General features: G+C 51.1%; 6 protein-coding genes across 6 annotated transcripts; 2 read left to right on the top strand and 4 right to left on the bottom strand.

Moving 5' to 3' along the window:
• Positions 1 to 439: 439 nt before the first annotated feature.
• N7515_001028 (protein phosphatase 2A regulatory subunit RTS1) lies at positions 440 to 3,188 on the bottom strand (the record flags this gene model as incomplete). Its single annotated transcript, XM_056661772.1, has 8 exons — positions 440 to 649; positions 800 to 1,136; positions 1,191 to 1,318; positions 1,381 to 1,551; positions 1,608 to 1,961; positions 2,017 to 2,616; positions 2,680 to 3,027; positions 3,165 to 3,188. 8 exons carry the CDS (start codon positions 3,186 to 3,188, stop codon positions 440 to 442), a joined length of 2,172 nt encoding a protein of 723 aa, XP_056526938.1.
• A 1,484-nt stretch (positions 3,189 to 4,672) lies between these two features.
• On the top strand, positions 4,673 to 6,747 carry N7515_001027 (transcription factor TFIIIC subunit TFC1; the record flags this gene model as incomplete). Its single annotated transcript, XM_056661771.1, has 5 exons — positions 4,673 to 4,813; positions 4,868 to 5,174; positions 5,228 to 5,305; positions 5,358 to 5,466; positions 5,526 to 6,747. The coding sequence occupies 5 exons, from the start codon at positions 4,673 to 4,675 to the stop codon at positions 6,745 to 6,747; spliced, it is 1,857 nt and encodes a 618-aa protein (XP_056526937.1).
• Positions 6,748 to 7,106: 359 nt separating this feature from the next.
• N7515_001026 (uncharacterized protein) lies at positions 7,107 to 8,129 on the bottom strand (the record flags this gene model as incomplete). Its single annotated transcript, XM_056661770.1, has 2 exons — positions 7,107 to 7,984; positions 8,036 to 8,129. 2 exons carry the CDS (start codon positions 8,127 to 8,129, stop codon positions 7,107 to 7,109), a joined length of 972 nt encoding a protein of 323 aa, XP_056526936.1.
• Positions 8,130 to 9,613: 1,484 nt separating this feature from the next.
• N7515_001025 (ribokinase) lies at positions 9,614 to 10,756 on the bottom strand (the record flags this gene model as incomplete). The annotated part of the gene is made up of 1 exon (XM_056661769.1): positions 9,614 to 10,756. One exon carries the CDS (start codon positions 10,754 to 10,756, stop codon positions 9,614 to 9,616), a length of 1,143 nt encoding a protein of 380 aa, XP_056526935.1.
• An 831-nt stretch (positions 10,757 to 11,587) lies between these two features.
• Positions 11,588 to 13,550, top strand: N7515_001024 (uncharacterized protein; the record flags this gene model as incomplete). The annotated part of the gene is made up of 2 exons (XM_056661768.1): positions 11,588 to 11,989; positions 12,807 to 13,550. The coding sequence occupies 2 exons, from the start codon at positions 11,588 to 11,590 to the stop codon at positions 13,548 to 13,550; spliced, it is 1,146 nt and encodes a 381-aa protein (XP_056526934.1).
• Positions 13,551 to 17,723: 4,173 nt separating this feature from the next.
• N7515_001023 (CVNH domain-containing protein) lies at positions 17,724 to 18,132 on the bottom strand (the record flags this gene model as incomplete). The annotated part of the gene is made up of 2 exons (XM_056661767.1): positions 17,724 to 17,911; positions 18,000 to 18,132. 2 exons carry the CDS (start codon positions 18,130 to 18,132, stop codon positions 17,724 to 17,726), a joined length of 321 nt encoding a protein of 106 aa, XP_056526933.1.
• Between the last annotated feature and the right edge of the window lie 1,285 nt (positions 18,133 to 19,417).

Genomic DNA, 19,417 nt, shown 5'->3' with positions numbered 1-19,417 from the left:
ACCAAGTCCGTGGTACGGGCTCAAGAATTGCCAAGCACAAGCCTACGAACGGTGCTGCATCAGTTTCCAAGGGCAATATAATATCCTAGAACTGATCTAAAATGATAGAGAAGACAACAACACATGAACAGTCACCGACAAGCGTAGTCGATGGATGAAACGCCAACCGCACCCGTTTTCCATACCCGAACACGGTTCTAAGACTGGTTCCAACTCGGGCAATCCGCTCGAATTTGAGGGAAGCCCGTCGCGGAAGAGGAAAATATCCAAAAAATCCATGTACACAAAAGAAAGGGGAGAAGGCAAAAGAAAAGGGGGAAAAAGGAAAAGGAAATAAGAGGCACAGATTGAGGGCAACACCGAAAATCAAAAGACACAAATATCGTTGCCTCATAGTCGCTATGCCATCGCAGAAAGAAACGGAAAAGTCACATGTCCATCAGCAGTCCATCTCCGTCACGAAACCATTATTTGGTGGAATTGCTTCGATGCAAGATCTGTACATTGGTCGCGCTAGTCCCACCGACTGATCGTCGTCGAGGGCGAATCTCACTGCCGCTTCCGCTCCGTCGCCTGCGGCCAGTGCTGCGAAGAGAGCCTCGGCGTCTTGTCTGGAAGGAACGGACGTTTGCACGTTAGAATCACGCTTCTGGCTATACGGGGCGGACGTGGTCTCTTAGCAAAGACGAAATGAAGAAAGATGGTAACGAGGCCAGGCATTAAAGGAAAAAATAGTGTTCGCATGGGGATGCAAGTATCTGGGCAGCAGAGCAGCGGATCAGAATTGCACTGGACGTACCGAATTAGGAGTCCCTTCCCTGCTGGGTCGTTCCTTGGTGACCTCAGAGTCATCAGCCAGTTTCAGGGTGTTCAGCTTCTTTTGACTCTCGTGGGTCATGGCCTCTACTTCATCGATCGGCTCCGGCACGTCGACGGCGGGGGGCGGGGGAGGAGGAATGCCATTCTTCCGATCTTTGGCTTGTTGTTCAATCATGTCCCAACGGTCCGTGCGGGTCTTCTCGCGCTGGTCTGCGTTGTTCTGATGCTCGGTGTAATCGTGGGAGCACTCATCGAAGAGTTGTGGGTTGATCTCCATGAACATCTTCATGGCATTGTACACCATGCTGTGGATAGTCCTAGAAGGAGGGTCAGCTACGTGGTATGCGAGTCAGAAGCATGCGCAAACTCACCTGTTCCAGTGGCCCTTGGAGTTCTCGTAGAGGGGCGCGAACATGATCGGAAGAATAGTCTCCACGTTGTCGCTCACAAGATTGCAGAAGTACTCGTTATTCCAGAAGTACAAAGCACGCTCAGCGACCTGCATGTCGATAATGGATTAGTGACAAGACATCAAGTTGGGAGTCATTGCGGAACACATACCTGGAAATGAGGGCTAGCAACAGACTTGGCCAACTGATTGAACAGAGGCTCCTGCACTTTGGCAAACTCGCCAGGATCCATTACCTCGAAGATGTCTTCCACCTCGTTAAGGTACATGACCTCCTTGGTGCTGTTGGTCTTGGGCCAGAACCGCAGTAAGCCGAGGACAACCTAGAGAAAGCCATTAGTACTCGAGAATGAACGAAGGAGACGGTTCAAGGACATACATCTTCAGTCAGTGTAGAATCCTTCTCCAAGAATTGCACAATACAGTAGGCCAATTGCGGGTGGTACATGCTGAGGCTCTTCACTTTGTGCATAGGGAGGAGCACTCGGGTCAGGAAGAGCTTGTGCTCCTCCTTGAGCGGCAAGGCGAAGCCGTTGATAATGGAGCCCAAAATCTCCAGCAACTCAGCGATACCGTTGTGACGCTCTGTCTCATACATGAACTGGAAGAAGACATTGTTGATAGATCGGCGAATGTATGACCGCAAGTTCAAGAATTTACCATAGATGCGATGTAAAGTTGTCTTGAGGAAATCACGTTCACGAGGATCTTCGGAATCAAAGAGGTCCAACAACTAGAGGAGAGATTAGCCTGCATGAAGAAGTAGTCCCGTGGACCAGGGAACATACCGATAGGACAAACTGATGATCAATGAAGCCCTTCGCGATGTTCGTGTTGAAATCCTGGCTTTCAATAAATCTCAGGAAGAACTCATATACAACCTGAATATGAGGCCATGCGACCTCCAAAACTGGCTCGTCCTCCTCTGGGTCGAATGCTTCCCCTTGAGGCGTCATGGGAGGGGGGATGGGTCGAAACAGGTTCTTGGCAAACATCTCTACCACGCGGGGATACATGGGTTCCGTGATAACCGACCGGTTATTGGCAACGTAATCTAATAGTTCATGCAGCGCCAGTCTCTTGATCTCCTTGGACTTCATATCGGCCGTCGGGTCGTTGAAATCGAAGATGATGTTGCACTGGTCGATCTTTTGCATGAACAAGTCCTGGCGCCGGTTGGGGGGCACTTCGTGGAATCCTGGCAGCTTCTCCAACTCTCTCTGGCGCTGATCGGAGATGTCGAACCGCGACGAATGCTGGCGTTTCGGGGTCCGGATCCCTTCCGACAAGTCCTTGGGGGTTGTCTGTAAGCGGTCGAACACGTGGGACTTCCTGGGAGGTGCGAGATCTCCAGGCATAGTTTCGGCAGCGCCAGGGGGCGGAACATGCTATAGCATCCAACGACGATTAGCAAATGCAGACGGCCAACGAGTTATGTCGAGTGATCTTACCGGTGCGCTAGGGCTGATGATAACGCTGGGGGCCGACGGTTGGCCTTGTCTGGTCGGGGTTCCTGGTCCATTGCTTACAGGCTGTCCTGCAACACCTGGTTGTGGGATATAGTGTTGGACCGGAGTGCCAGGGTGGGGTGCGCCCGCAGACGGGGTTCCGGCCGGGGAAGCATTGTCCGGGGACTTGTTTCGCGGGTCATTGAGAGATGTTGTGGAGGATGTGGGTGTGCCTTGGTTTGGCGAAGTAGACTGCTGTGTATTTGAGATGCCGAGGGACTGGTTTTGCGAAGTGTTGGATTCTTTCTTTTTCGAGGACTTGTTGTCTTTCGCCCGCGACAACTGGTCGTGCTAGATGTGAGGAAGGGGTTGTTAGATTATTTGTGAATTAAGTGGGTGATTACCACTTGCATAAAGGGGAATGGGATGGATATGCGGAAGTGATAGTGCGGTGAGGTGCACTCGAGCAATGATGGCGGGTAACTCACCACTCTCTGTCTGAAACCCTTCATTTTGACGACTGTGTAGATAGCCACATGTACTCGGCTAGCTTCCTTGGTGCCAGTGCAGCCAGGCGCCGCACTCTAGCCGGAGTGAATGGGGGAGATGCAACGGCGACAAGTCGGTCAGGATAGCCACGAGGGAGGGGGAAGCGGGAGTGTTTGGATCGACCTAATAGGAGAAAGTCATGAGCGGCCCGAGTCACACAGCATGTAAAGTTGTTATTGTCGAGGCAAATGGTCCTGCCCTGTGTAAAGCCAGCCTTTGTGATGCTTGAAAGCGAGGCTGAGGTTCAATGGCAACAGCGTCGAGCGTTTTCGATCAAGGTACAATCGCAGCACGCGTACGGGGCAGGGCGTTTCGATACTGGGAAGAGAGAGCCAATACAGGCACTAGGAGTTGGGTGGGCGAACGTACCTCCGAGGCTGTGGTATGAACAATTGACAATTTGTAGAGAAGACTGTCGGGAGAGAGCAGGTGTTAATCGGGGACGTACTTGGCCGCGCTGAGCGATCTCCGTGTCGCTTAGTGGCAGGCTGGGAGCGGGGGGGTTGGGAGTACCAGAGGGACAGGCACACAGGTCGCAGCCCACTGCGAAAGCACAAAAGTCACAATCTGTATTGCAGGAAACAATATGGACGATGTACAAGAGACAGAATGAAGAAGATGGTGTTGACTTGTGGGGAGAAGGGAGAGAAGTGGATTGTTGTTGAGGTGTTAGGGAAAGGCGGGCTGGTTCTCCTGGCTGCGATGGTGATGGGAGGCGGACTACGCCCAACTTCCAAGTTTTATGTGAGAGATTGTATGTATTTTAGGCAACTAGAACTCTGTATTCTTCAATTAAGCTTAAATCTACTCGATCGCTGCTGTAGCCTATATTCTACCTTTGCTTTCTACACTGTACTGAATCGACCTATGCAATTTCCCGCCTCCAAGTTTCGAATTGTGATTATGTCATTCTCCACGTGACTTCCAGGGGAATTTGGATTCCTGGCACAACCGACGTCACCCAGTTGGGGTTGGTTTGGAGAAGGGGTTCTCTTTTGATTTCGCCGTCTCTCTGGCTTGAAATCTGAAGTGTTGGTGGGTGCAGTATTGTTATTTCTTCTTACACTGTGAACGACAAGTCAAAGTCACGGGAATGTTAGGTAAGGGGGCCCGTGCTCTTGACCCACCTGTATGACACTAACCGCTTGTGGAATGTAGACTCAATCCTTCTCTTAAATGGAGAAGATAGTGTACGAGCCTTTTGATACGGCAAATGTAAAGCAAACGACCTGACGTCCATGCAAAGAGTGTTCACACTGTTCTGAGGGCAGAAAAACCGAGAAAACTCCAGCGTTGGCGCTGATCGCACTTGCACGATCTCTCACTTGAGCATCCGACAGCCAACCAACAGCAACGGCAACAGAGCCATTGAGCCTCAAGGCCTGACGCAACCAAGGTTGCCGCCCTCAACCACCGTCCACAAGTTAAATACGAAAATAAAAAGACCATGGATAATCAACGGGCATCCAGAACAGCCCCCTTCTACGCGGTGCCATGCCGCCGCCTTATCAGCGTGGAGCACCCAGCCGTGATCCGCAATGTCGACAAGGCGATCGCTACATTGAAAGGCGACGCAGGACTAAAAACAGTGAGAAGAATGATAGTACCCGCTCAACTTTGAACATAGACTGATCTCTTGCAGCTCCTGGATCCAGCCAAGAAAGACACACTAGCTAATCTGGTGTTGCGGCCGGAAGATGTCATGGCTCGCGCAGTCCAGTCAACAGTCGTTCCGTCAAATAATGTCCTGCTCAAGGTCACTGTTCCCAAGCGAACGGGACGGAAGCGCAAGATAGGCTCGAATGAGCCGTTCACAGACGCATCACCGGCAGAAGAGATGCAGCCGCCTCGACGGACTGCGAAAGATCTTCTGCGCAGTCTGAGTGATAACCCGTCAAACTATCAGATTGAGCCTGTGGGGAGAGTCGAGAATACACATGTTTTCCGAGGTATGTCTATTGTTCCGTTGATTCCACGGCATTTGTCTAACACTTGCCATTAGGAATCCCCGACTTTGTGTACTCGACCACAGCGAGTTCTTTCACGAACCGGTTCCGGGAACAGATCGTTCCATACGATTGTGAGTCTACATATGATGAACTACAGTAATCCACCTACTAACAAAACCGCAGTTGAAAAAATGAAACAATTTGACATTGATATGGACAAAGGCGTCACCCAAAATGCAGATCTCATCCCACCGCCATCCTTCAGCCACGGCGACGTCCCATTCCACTACATGTACGAGCCACCATTACATCCCCTCAAACAGAAACCTTCCCAGACTGACCGAACCCCAGCTACCGCCAAAACCCCACAGTCAAAAAGGCCATCGGCCGAACCGGGGAACTAGAAACAGTGAACACTCAAACCGCAAACAAAATCCTAACATACCTAGTCCCATACGACATCGAGGAAGTCCCCAGCGAACCACGCCCCGACCTCGTCCCACTCAGCTCCCTAGACACAGGCCTGCAAAAAACAATAGCAACTCTGAAAGCCTTATACGAAAAACAACCCGCCTGGACCCGCCGCGGCCTCCGCAACAACCTAACAAACGACGACGACCGCCTAAACCTCCGCCGCGCAGTCCCCTACGTAGGCTACATATTCCGCTCAGGACCATGGCGCGACGCAATCATCAAACTAGGCGTCGACCCCCGCACCTCCCCAGACTACCGACACTACCAAACCTTCATGTTCCGCCTCCTAGCCCGTGAAGCCGAGGTCGCACGCGACGGCGGCGGCGGACGTCGTCACAACGTGCCCCGCCCAACAGACGCCCGCACAGCGGACGACGAGGGTGCCAGCACGCCGACGACAGGCCACATCTTCACGGGCAAGCAGCCGTTTGCGCATGACGGGCGGATCTGGATGGTTGGTGATATCAAGGATCCGCAGCTTCAAGCGGACTTGTATCCCGCCGAACCGGAGGAGGGGTTCTTGCGGAGTGAGTGCGAGATTGTTGCGGATGGGTGGTTTGGGAATGGGACTATTGCGAAGGCGAAAACCGTCATGAGACATAAGATCCAGGCGCTGATGGAAGGGCGGGAACCGCGCGATGAGGATTATGAGCGTGTAATGCGGTTGCCGGCCCATGCGCGGTCGGAGGCGGAGTTTCCCCTCTTCACGCTTGATCCGGAGACTGCCACGCAGAGGGAGATTTCGTTGGCGACGGAGGTCAGGGCTGTTATTCGGAGTTCGCCCATTTGGAAGCAGTTGCCCGGGAATGAGGGGATAGTTAAGAGGGAGGTTGGGGAGGGGAGGGGCAGGCAAAAGGGGAAGCAGGCTGCTAAGGGGAAGAATGTTGAATTTGAAGACCCTGGGCTGGAGGCGGAGAGTGGGAAGGTTGAGGAGGAGAGTGAGGGTGAGGAGGAGGAGATTGAGCGGAGGGAGATGTTGGCTGCTCAAGTTGCCGCGGCTGTGGAGGCTAGGGATGCTGATGAGGAGGGCGAGGAGAGTGATAATTTGGAGGAGAACGAGGAGAATGAAGATGAGGATGACGAGGATGAGGATGAGTGAGCGTCTTAGATTGTACCAGACTACTTGACTACTCCGCACAATCCGAGTGATGATATGGGTGTAGATAGTGATTGAAATAGAATCATTTTAATTGCTAAAGCCAGAAGGCAGACCAGCCGCGTAACTCGTATAGCATAAGACATGAAACAAACAAGATTCATGAATTAGACGGGGAGATAGAAAGAGGGTTCAAGTGGTCACAATAGTGAAGCCAATACATAAAGTCGTAGTAAACGTTATACCAAAACACCAAATCCAGCGCGCCAAAGAATAAAAATCCAAGCAAATAGGTATTAAGCCCAACCAGAGAGAAACACGACACCAACCCCGATGCAGATGCAAAGTACTCGAAAACCAAATCACAGCGCAGGCTTTGCATTTTCATCCGTGCTCTCACGTTGCCGATCGGTCTCAGTCTTGGTCGCAACAGCCTCCAGCACCGAAGCGATAGAGGAAGAGATATCATCCTGTGTCTGCGCCAGAGGCGAAGAAGTCTTCTTGAACTCAGACGAGTGCTCCTCATCGTCATAAACAGCCACACACGAGAAGGCATTGCAGTCCTCAGCATAGTAATCTGCAGCCCTAAGCTCACCCAGCGGAGAACGGGACTCCTCCATCACATCTGCCTTGCGAGGGGCAGGAACAGCAGTAGCTGACGAGCTGGAGTGGGGGATCTCGATTCCCAGTTCGTGAGGGGGGATATTCTCCTTTCCACGGGAGGAGACATCCGTCTTTCCCTCGTCATCGCTGATATCCAGGACGGTAGTGGAGTGCTGCATCAGATTTGTCATTTCTTCCTGCTCGGTGTCGACGTGGATGTCGAAGCACCAAGAGGCAGGTGTCTTGGGCGTGGGTTTGGGGGTCTTCGATTGAGATAGGACGGAAGCAAGAGAGAAGGGACGAGCGATGCCGCGCTTGTGTTGGTCTGCGCGCGGCTTGGCGATGAGGCTACGGCGAGTAGCGGACTTGCTGGACTTGGGAGGTGGAGAGCGACCGGCAGGTTTGAGGATTGGAGCGGATTTGGGAGTTGCGGTTGAGGTCTTCAAGGGGGTTGAGAGACGGGGGGAGTTGTTGATGCTGCGGGTGGAAAGAGCCATGCCCATGCGGGATGTTTTGACAGGTTTGCTCTTGTCGTCATCTTCGAGGGAGCGCTTGCGCTTTGTTGACACTGCTGGATTTACGTTCTCGGAATTGTCGATGAAGATGGAGCTCTTCATGCAGCTTTTGATAGACATGACTTGGGAATATGAGCTAGGGATCTTGGTCGGGGCTTCGCATCATGACATACCATGTTGGTTTTGGCGGTTCAAGTTCGAACTCGGCATATGCGAGTTCAAACAGCCCAAAGGCTGACGTGTGGGAGTCATGGTGAGAGTGGCCATAGTGAAGGTTGAGAGACGGAGGGATGTTTTGTTTTGGTCAGCGCCAAGTGGGGAAGAGTGGCGGTCTAAAATAGGCACTCGACAGGGTCGATCACACAGAGTACTGCGTAAATGTACGAAGATAAAAGAGACGGAAATAGATAAAAATGATTCAAAAGAGAGGAAATTGGTCGGATAGTTGAATGAATGATAGGATGGGTAACAAAGTACACCGTAATGAGAGATGAGAGAAGAAGGATGCTGGGAGGAGATGCGATAGAGGTAGATATAACTTCGTAAGTCGTAATATCGTAGAGCTTTGAGTTGGAGAGGGTTCAAGGCAAGGAGTAATAGAAAAGAGGAGTCACAAATGGAGGGCGAAGGGAACTATTTCAAGGCCCGCATAGTGACCAAAGTAAAGGCGCGTCGCGTTCACGATGCCATTCCGAAAGTGGCGTTTTATGCAGTTCCAGTCTCCAGCAATTCAATTGGTTTCATTCTTCGAGACTCACTGTCTCGTGTCGAATGTAATGCAGATCATTACGCGCTTTTACCTTATGATGTACATGAGACTATGATCTATCAATACTTCTATACCAACCTCCATAGTAGGGAATAGTGCCTGGCAGCCTGCTAACTATTGTACTCCTTCACAATGGAATTGTTCCTATATCCCGTAGAATGATTGAAATCCACATCCTCCTAGCAGCATTTGAAAGTCCAATTTCCACTGCACACTGCATAGTCGCGCTATCCCTTGAACGCGTCCGTCAGCAGCCAAGTACCGGGTACTTCCACGTCCCCCCTCCCTGCTCTAAAACACGTAAGTACCGAATACCTTCACGTCCTCCATTGCGCGCGAGATCGCGTTCACGTCTCCTCCTTACGCAGTGTGCGCTCATTCGTGGCGAGCAGCGTCTACAATTGCGCTAAAGCCTAAATAGCATGCTGCATGAAGTATCTAACGAAAAACAAGATTATTGCCAACGCATCAGTCTCCAGTGGCTTTGCCCCCGGGACTTGGTGTTGAAACAATGTATGCACAAGATGGACGATCGCAACCTGCTGGGGGTTTGAGGCGGAAGTGGAACATCCTTCAATCCCAGGGTGAGGTTGGCAGGTGATGGGATGTCGCGCCTCAGGGCTGGGGAATGTACTTGGGGATGGCTGTCATGTTTCAGAGTAGGGGAGACCTCTCCCAAGGCTGCTCTTGGACAGAGAATGGCAATAGGGTTATTAATAGGGATACGGATTGGACTTTCCAAGATTTCGATGGCACCTGCGCCCCCCTCCTCCTCGTGGGCCCGGATTATTCCCCCTCGGCCCATGAATCCTTGTTGCATTCTTCGCGATGAACGAGAGCCTATCCTTTGCGCCGGCCTTGTGCAACCCCGTCGGCATTTGAATCCATCCAACGTAGGCGCAAAAAGGCCGATCGGCGTAATTTGTATGATGTCTAGTGGATTGTGATCTAATAATGTACATAAATGCCTGTGTTCATCACCTTAGATCTCATCCTCGAAAGGGATGCTATCCATGGCACCCTGACGTTCAACGGCCCGAGCAGAGGCCCGCGCAGCCAGACTCATTGCCTCGTCCATGACACTCTTGTACCGATATGGCTTATCAGCTTCCGCAAGATCTTGTCCAGCTTTGCCCTCCGCGCGACGCTGTTCACGCCACCGGGCCACCTTAACAGCGTAAGCCCCCACGAAAGTGTCACCCGCTGCAGTGGTATCAAGGACTCGAGATACAGGAGCAGCGGGGAGTTCATTGGTGAAGCGCTTAACCCCATCGCTCGGTCCAGAAGAGCCGGCATCTGCAGCACTGTACCAAACCCCCTTGGCTCCAAGTGTAATAAGAATATAGGTAACACCCAACTTGTGGAAGTATCGGGCAACCTTCTCATGACCGTCCAGACCCTCTGCATCCGGCACTGTACGAAGCAATTGCTCCGCAGGCGGGGTCATAAGCTCTGCCTCTGTCTCATTGAGAATCAAATGGTCAACAGCAGCGTATACATCCTCGGGCAAACCGCCGGGTGGCGCAGGCGCCGGGTTAAGCATAACGTCTGGCCCACATTCGATACCGCATTTCCCAGCAGCACGGTTCTTAGCCTTGTAAGCTGCAATTTCCCGCAGTGTTCCGATAACAGTATCGACCGGAATCTCGCCTTGCATAACAATGACGTCCGGCACAGGCGCCACCACTGCCATGCCCAACACCTCCGGAGTAGGCTGCATGCCCTCGTAGTTTGCACCAGGTGAGAAGAAGATTCGGTTCTCGCCACCAGCCGATGAATCGACAACGATCACCGCTACACCCGTGTATGCATTCTCGACGATCTTCACTCGGGATGGGTCGACTCCGGACCTCTCGAGGGTCGGCTTCAGTAGAGAGGAGAAGTGGGCATCCAAGCCCCCTACTGCGCCCACCATTTCGACATTGACGTCGCCTGTGGGGTTGGCTGTGCCCGTCGGCTTAGCCCTAGACATGCGCCCGCATGCTACTGCTTGGTTTGCGCCCTTGCCGCCCGCGCTGGTGAAATAGGATGAGGAGGTGATTGTCTCACCGGGTTCTGGGAATCGCAGTGTAACTGATACCATGTCCGCATTGAGGGAGCCAACTATGCGGATGAGGGGCGCCATGGTGAAGAATGTTTCGAATTGGTTTCGTGGCGTGTAGGTCGGGAGGCTGGTAACTGGTTGTGTCTTTGGGGCGGGCTGGGACAATGGGTGTAGGGTCAGACTGTGACACACAAGAGGTTAGTAAATATTACAGGCTCCAGAGTCACGGACACTCACGCGGCAGAACAGCAGACAGCAGAATCTGTTGTTGGGTGTAATTGGTAGTGGAAAATCAGTCGAAGACTCGAATGACGTCTGGGCGGGGCATATCGGTTGTGGGGCCAACTGCCACAGTAGTGCCACAGTTCCGTGGATCCGATCTACAACACACCTTAAGCACATAAGGTCGCAGCAATTTGAAGCTCTTGGTCTTGGGTGAGTATATCAGAGACAATGCTTTGCTGGATCAATACTTGTTACTTCTTGTTCAGTCAAGACGATAACTTATCTTCCCATCTTATGCGGGTGTGTGGACTTCAGGCGGAAATAGAATCAGGAGCCTTGTGCCCTTTTCTAGAGGAGGCACATAGCTCGTAGAGTGTTTTAGGCCATTTGCCAGGCGCACGGAATTCCGATACATCCGTCATGGGAAAATGTAAAAAGGAAGGTAAGAGGTAGAAGCACACCATCTAGACCTATGTAAACAGAGCAGCTGCGGATTTGGTAGATATTGATCGAGTAAATTATGGAAGGAACTATGGACGCCTTTGCGACGTGCTGTTGTTTTCTACCCTTCCTTATGTTCTCCCACAAGTGTGATCCTAGTTCACCATTATTTATCGTCTGCGTTCATCTATTATCTCTCCTCCAACCTTGCAAGCCGGACCAAAGATAGGAGATTGAAGGAGAGAGATGTCGGAGGAATGGCGAGAGCGCTCCGCTGCGCCCTCTCCGGATCCTCATCTCGGGCCTCTCAAATGCAAGAGAACAAGCTCCCCTGCGCTCTCTCCGGATCCTGATCTCGGAACTCTCAAACGCAAGAGATCAAGTTCCCCGTCACCACCCCGGTCAAGACCCCAAAAGCGAAGAAAGAAGAACAAAGGGTTCGCAAGCGACCATGGGCATACTTTTGCAGGGTTCATATTCAATCACAACAGACAAGAAGCCGAAGGCATAGCTCGGAAGATCTATACGCTGCCAATCCAGGAACAAGTGGAGAGCCGACTCGTATTGTATGGCGATGCTAGCATTCGTGGCGCTGCGCCGCCGTGGGAATTGTTTGGAGATCCAAGCAAAATCCCCTCGAATGGGACGGTATGGGCATCAGCTATCCCAGCCAAACCGATAACACCAACATGGTAGAGCTCTACGCAATCAGACTGGTGGAGAGATCGGCGGGGGAGGTGGTTCATCTGGTTGCTCCGTGGTGTGGCTTATCTGCATTCCCTCCGCTATTGCTTCTGCATCGGACTCATAGCCCTCTTCTGATTCAGCAAACTCCGCATTTCGCACTCGAACTATTCCCGCCCCACATTCTTACTCGCTCATGGGGCTGACACAGGTTGTCTCGCCTCCCTAGGAAGGCGACAGAAGGGCTTGGACTCAGCGCGCAGCAGGAAGATCGTGCGAGCACCGATGTGGTGAAGCAGAAGATGTATCGCCGCGCCAGGCCGCATTCGACTCGAGTGATCCAGGGTCACCTCGAGCGGGACCCCCGCACCTCAAGCGGAATCCCCCGAGTCCGACCAACAGCCTCATCATCAGTTCCAGCCTGATTGAACACCTTCATCACGTACGACGTCAACATCTATCAGAGCGCCCATGGAGGCAGGCTCGTTGATCGTGACGGTGTGCCGAAAGTGGTCCCCGACAGCGAAGTCCGACAGCGAAGTCCGACAGCGAAGTCCGACAGCGAAGTCCGACCCGACAAAGGATGCTTGTCAGAGGTGTTGATCATAACTCTTCACCATTGCTTTTGACATTCGGGTTCTGGTAGACTGAGTGTTGGAAAAAGAAAAGCCCAAGGCTTTGCTTCTGGAACTTGGCAGCCCAATGGCTGCTGAACTGTAAGTAATTTCTCTTGTCATTGGAAGTTGGTCGACACGTGTGACGTGATTGCTAACTGATTCAGGAACCTCCGCTGTGCAAACCACGTCGTCTTCTTGTCGCCGTTGATTGCCTCAACCCGGAACGAATACGATTCCGGGATGGCCCAGGCAATTGGTCGTGCGCGCTGGCGTTGAAGTTCGCAGTGGAGAATATCGACAATCCCGAATTCCTTGTCACCCAGGATCGATCCGCCGGCACGACTTTCCTTAGGCCCAGGTTCGGCCACGTGCAGCCACACGCGATGAGAAGAGAAGTTTTCATCTTCACCGACGACATGATAGCTCTGCTTCGGCTTAACGGCAGTGTTGCGTATGCTGCTGGAGACGAATACGCCGTCCAGATCGGAGATATCTGTCGCCTGTCCGACCTTTTAGCTCAGCTTCGGCTTAACGGCAGTGTTGCGTATGCTGCTGGAGACGAATACGCCGTCCAGATCGGAGAGACCTGTCGCCTGTCCGACCTTTTAGCTCAGCATGATGTTCATGTTGAACTGCATCTAAGCCCGGGTCATAAGGGCATTCCTGGAAACGAGGCAGCCGACGACTTGTCCCGGATAGCTCAGAAGCAGATATATTCCGTCCCATGGACACGAGCAGATATCGATATCAGTGGGGGAGAAATCCTAAGGGCAACCGTCATGCTCGAAGCATCCCTGGCTGCGAAGTCCAGCCCAACGACTCCAGCCACCGAGCAGGCACTTCCGATCAAGCTTCCTCTCCGGCCCTGGACGGGCGAAGAGCCCCTTCCAGACAGGCGTTCACAGTAATAAGGTACTGGCCAACTCGATCAGATGCTTTACTTTGATGTTCAAGGCCTGCTGACATTGTAATCTATGTACGATTACTTCCATGAGATCCATACATCAGCGGCGGGAGCGGGATGAGTGGTTAAAGACCAAGACTTATGGCCACATCAATCAGATCCTATGACAATCACGTGGAAGGAATTTGTGGATTAGCCGGACAAAGCGTCCATTGCGTCCGTTCAGTCAATGTACGCTCACCCATTAGGAGCAATTGAAAGACAACATAAGAATTTGAGAGGTGGCCAAAGTGTATCAAGTTATTCCCAACACGTAATGGAGGTACGGCCTAAACAGGATAGAATAATGGCATAGCTCCATACCTAGAATTGAGTAAGATAGACAATGCGGTGGGAGGGTAATATATGACAGGAAGAGGAAAGGAAAATGAAACTGAAAATGAAAATGAAGATAAAGATGAGATAAGAAAAAAAGTAGAAATCCCCCTTAAGTTCACCACACGCCCTGGGATCGAACCAGGTACCTGACAAACCCAACCGACCCGTTATACGGCGTTCGGCAGCCTCGTGCACTGTGGTTAAACCACTACACCACGAGCGGAAGTCTTTGTAGAATCTGCCATTCTCTTCAATATATGGGAACATCCCCACACAATAGTGGATTCAATCCGCCCCCCGGCCAGAGACCCACCCGAGCCTCATTTTGATATACTATATGACTACGGAGTATATGTAGATAAAATACTTCATAGTGTGACTAAAATCTAAATATGGAAAGGAAAAAAAAGTAGAAATCCCCCTTAAGTTCGCCACGCCCTGGGATCGAACCAAGAACCTGACGAACCCAACCGACGCCGTACGGCGTCAGCAGCCCGTGCACTGTGGTTAGACCACTACACCACGAGGGGAAATCTTTGCTAGTATGACAATTCTCTTTAATATATAGGAACACCCCCACACAATACATAGTGGATTCTGATAGCCCCACATATATCCACCCTGCATGATCCAGTCGAGACCCACTATATACCTTATTTTAATGTAGTTAGCACGTGCACTGTGGAAAACCACTATGCCACCAGAGGAAATCTTGCTCAAAACGCGACTTTTTTCAACATATGCCAGCCTACCCCAGGTAACCTGAACCATGGTCCATGGAAGTGTACCGGGCATTTGGACAACCTATGTCCGACAACTTACAAGACTTGGCTCGTCAGATGTCAGTCCCGTGACACCCGTCATCTTCTGCCACTCCAGACCGCCGCCTACTTGGCATTAGCGTATACTACTGTGTATGACACCGACTTCTGCTCTTCCAGAATGACACTGCTTTGTCATGTGACCTCTGCTCCATCGCATATAGGCTGCTTCTCACGTACTGTGTACAGAGTTCTTCTCTCCTTTTTCCATCTTCATATCTGCCTTTCCATCATCTTGACATCGTCTTCATATATCGGAGTCTCGTAGCTCCCTTCAAACACAAACTTGTCCTTCAGCTGCATCTTTCACAATCACCCTTGATATTTGACTACGATGACCTCAGCAAGGCTGCAACACCTGCTGCGTTTTCAGCACACCAGGCCAGAAAAGTGCCTGAATAAAATTTCCGCCGACTTAGAAGCATCAATCAACCATGCGATAAAAGTCCGCCACTATCGAAAGACAGCAGTGATCTCCTTTCACTGAACGATGATATGGGAGTCCAACCCATCGAGAGAGAACTTCTAGGCATCCTTCGCTCTGTTGATGGATTCGAGACCGAGAGTTTTCCGATTCTGCTTTCAGGAGTGCCAGTGGAAACTTCTAGAGTACCGGTCACAGCGAACATCTGGGGAAGATACACTCCCGCCGACTCTTTGTCTACACAGGGCATGCAAGTTCTGCCAGAATATTCGCCAGTCCCTGGGACTTGGGGTAAGCTATGGACTGTCTACTTTGATTCGACTAGTCTATCTGGACTAACATACAACAGCGGCCAGTGTAATCCAAATTTCCTTGACCCAAATCCTCATAGACGAACTCCGTCAGCTGAACGGCCAGTCCGAGACCCTGGCTAGTATCTATTGTCGAATTTTCCGCTACGCGCAGCAGAATCAGGTTGGAGCTGCACCAGTTCATGTACCTAAAACAAATTCGCCCAGCGTGACCGTTGGCCACAATCGCTCATGGCCGCCGGCCCCAAGAAGTAGCGTCCAAGACGCTTCCTACCTGCTACTAAGCGTTCAAGTCCAGGAAGAGATTCCTGCCACGAGCTAGTGACATAGGGTTGCAACTCAGATGAGAAGAGTCCACAGGGCGGATCTCCCCTAGATCTCACTGAATGGAAAGAGTGGCTGACTCGCCACATTCCTGCAAACGTCCTGGCTGCCAAGGTCGCGTTCGAAGGAGTTTTTCGAGGCTCTAGGCTCCTCCCTTTCACTGTTCCTGTGGAGGTCTGGCCCATGATGCCGGCTGATGATCTGTCCCCACGTTAGGTCTCACAATATCTTATCCCAACCACTAGCCCAAGCAACCATGCTACCAATGCGCTTCGCCTCTTTATCAGGAAGAGAAAATCAACAACCGCGAACCCCAGACAGAAAATCTTTCGGTAGCCCTGGGTGTTCGCCGTCTCGTTCAATAGGCTTACAATCTGATTTATCATCATCCCCCTTTGCTTTCTGGAGGTTGCTTTGTCTAGGCTCCCGCTGACTCTTGAGAAAATATTATATCCCTCCCGTAGAAGGGCAGGATAGCGTAGGAGTTATGTTGTTGAGTGTGAGCGGGAGGAATACTCGCTGTATTTTACTTTGCTGTACGCGCATTACCACGCAAACTCCGTCCAGGTCAATATCGCTAGTCCGTATTGCCCCTTTGAAGAACAAAACCTAGCGGTTTGGATTGAACCTGTATCCAATGACTATGCTAAGACACATAAAGGTAAGCGTCAGGTGCCTATCTAGATGTAGACCTTGCCAACTCCCGTGTGGAGCGGGATGAGTAGTCAGAGTTATGCCCTAATCGAAGTAGACCCTATCACAATGACATGAAAGCACCTTGTCAATCAGTCGGACACAGCGCCGGTTGCGTCCAATCAATGTAAGCTCACCCTTGAGGTGCAATCGAGTGGCCAAAGTGCATGAAGGTATTCCAGCGCGTCATCGAGGTATGACCTCAACAAGGTCAAATAGTATTTTGTAGATACGATGGCATAGCTCCATAAGATTGAGGAAGGAACCTAGGCAATCCGGTGGGAGGGTGCCAATACATACACAGTAACTGGAAGAGGAAAAGGAAAAAAAGTAGAAATCCCCCTTAAGTTCGCCACGCCCTTGGTTCGAACCAAGAACCTGACGAACCCAACCGACGCTGTTATGGCGTCAGCAGCCCGTGCACTGTGGTCAAACCACTACACCACAAGGGGAAATCTATGCTAATATGACCATTTTCTTCAATATAGGAACCAAGCCACACCCGCATAGTGGATACCTACCCGCACATTCCCCACTCCCCGCCAAATCAGCTAACCCTTTATGGATGTCCTATGTAGATCTCCCGTTGGGATCCAGGTTTTCCATAGTTCATTTTGCGATATCCAGTTTGGGTCTCTTCCTCGGTCTCCTACATATTAACCTTTACGGCATGTCCCCTACCCCCTTCCAACAGTTTATCTGTGTGACCCTGTCCATGTTGACCGTGTCTTCAATGGGAGCTGCTAGTGTAGAACCCAATATATATACTTTTTGAAGGTTCCATGTCGCAAACTTCGCTTCCGGACATGTGGGTGACTCGGTCCGAGGGTAGGTAGATGCCAGTTCCATATAATATAGGTAGGTATGCTTCTCATCGTAGGCCCATGGAAGTGGGCTCGGGCAAGGACCGCCATCATGGAAGGTTCCATGCTTTCAACATGGCACTCGAATATTAGGGACACGTGGACTTCTTAGCCAAATTCTTGAAGTCCTCTGTTGATTGTAGATAGGTGTGTTACATTCTTGGATATCGATGACCAAGAGGTGAACTAAAGAACATTTTACGAGGACACGGTCACCGAACCTTAATCCAACGACCTTATATACGAGTTGCTGGAAGCATTTGGGAGACCATTATTGATGAGTATCTGCCTCGACAGTCAAGAAAGTCAAGCACTGGTAACGAGATAGCGATGTATCATGTAGCTTAATGCTGGATCCGTCCACTAGTTGAAGACCAAGTTCCCGTTGTCATTTCCAATGCGCTCCGATAGATTGATATCCGCCGGGTGTCCCTCTCCATCGACGTCATGGAGCATAGCTCGTAGAACAGGGATGCCGTCCTCCCCTTCACGATCGAAGGTGATGTCCTCAGCGCTGGCTTGGAAATTCCCGCCTTCCCAGTGGAAGTGACCTAAAAGAGATAAGTTAGAAGATACAATCACTGAAGCTTGACCTCCATAGCGAGATAGAACACATGAAGAGAGACTGCGGTAACATACCATTGTCGTTGCCAATGTGATCATTGAGGTCCAGGGTAGACTCCTGCTCGTCACCATCTTCATTGCGAAGAACAGCCTTGAGGATATGACCATCCTCAAGCTCAATGTGAACAGCAGATGCGTGGAAGCTCATGATGTTTGTTTGGGTGAGAAGAATGTAAAATAGATCGTATAGGCTCTGAAACATAGACTTGTCGGATCGGAAGAGGAGCCTGGGTAGTTGAGCTCCCTTTATACCCCATCCGCAGAGCGCAATATGCTCCGGCTCACAAAATTGACTGGCACTAGCATTCATGCAGCAGTCCCCAACTCTTGTGTGACATTTGTCCTGAGCTCATTTGTCGGACTGCAGAGATGATGCCATTGAAGTTGGCACAAGCGGGGCAATGGGGCAGTTGCTCGGAGGACAGGAATTGGCAAAGCGGGGACACTGTATAGAGGATAGCAGGCGTCGGAGACAAATAACCCTAGCGTGTTAGTCTGTACACGTTGTACAAAGATGAAGATGGGAATATGGAACCCCCAGCAACAAAGAGAGTGGGTCTGGTCCCAATGCCAACATACAGACCTGAGACCTCGGAGTCTGCCTAGACTCCTAGCTCACGAAAGTCCAGAGGGTCTCATCATAATGTCCAGTTATCGGGGCGCATAGCAACACGTCCTGCAGTATCAGCCACAGAATTACGATGACATCTCCTCATGTTGCACTTTGTATGCATGCCAAGCATGCGAGTGTCCACAGCCCTATGGAACAGCCACGAAACAAAGGCAGGATGTGATCGATGAGCTGGGCAACAATCCGACTGGAGAGAAACGCTGGTGCCTACAACCAAGACGCTGCACTTGACTGGGGCTGATCCAGTGCCAAGCCCAGTCGGGGTGCAGCCGCATGTTGTCACTTCTTGGCAGCAGTCACATAACAAGGATGGGGCTCTTCACAGCCAGTGGCGTCGAGGGGAGATGTGGCTAAATAGGGCTGGCCTTGTGACCCAGGGTGGTGGGGGTTGACGCAGGCAGAGAGAATAGGTGGTGAAGCAAAATCCTCTAAACATCAAAGCATGGATCCGTCGAAATCAAAGATTTGCATACCAAAACTATGCTGCATGTTTACTATTATATTACTTTACACAGAAAAAAACAAACAGGTACTGCATCTTCTTTTTTCAGCGCCTGACATACGAGTGGTTCGTACCTAGCTGAGATATAATTCACGACGCTGGTGATTCACGACTACTAGTAATTCCTCCTTGATGGTTGGCATTCAGCACATTGTCCTGAATTGAGAGAATAGCAGTTGCCACGACCTGCCATTTGTATGCGCTGAATGCCAACCCCCGTCCCCAACACCCAGAACGCGATGTCTTTTACACTGCAGAGAACACCCACATCCAAGTCTGCCGTATGACTTGTCATCGGAC

Source organism: Penicillium bovifimosum (assembly GCF_028826915.1).
Source record: "Penicillium bovifimosum strain IBT 22155 chromosome Unknown utg000001l_segment0_segment0, whole genome shotgun sequence".
Lineage (NCBI taxonomy): Eukaryota > Fungi > Ascomycota > Eurotiomycetes > Eurotiales > Aspergillaceae > Penicillium > Penicillium bovifimosum.
The sequence above is the reverse complement of the archived record's forward strand: the minus strand, read 5'-3'. Positions and strand labels throughout refer to the sequence as shown.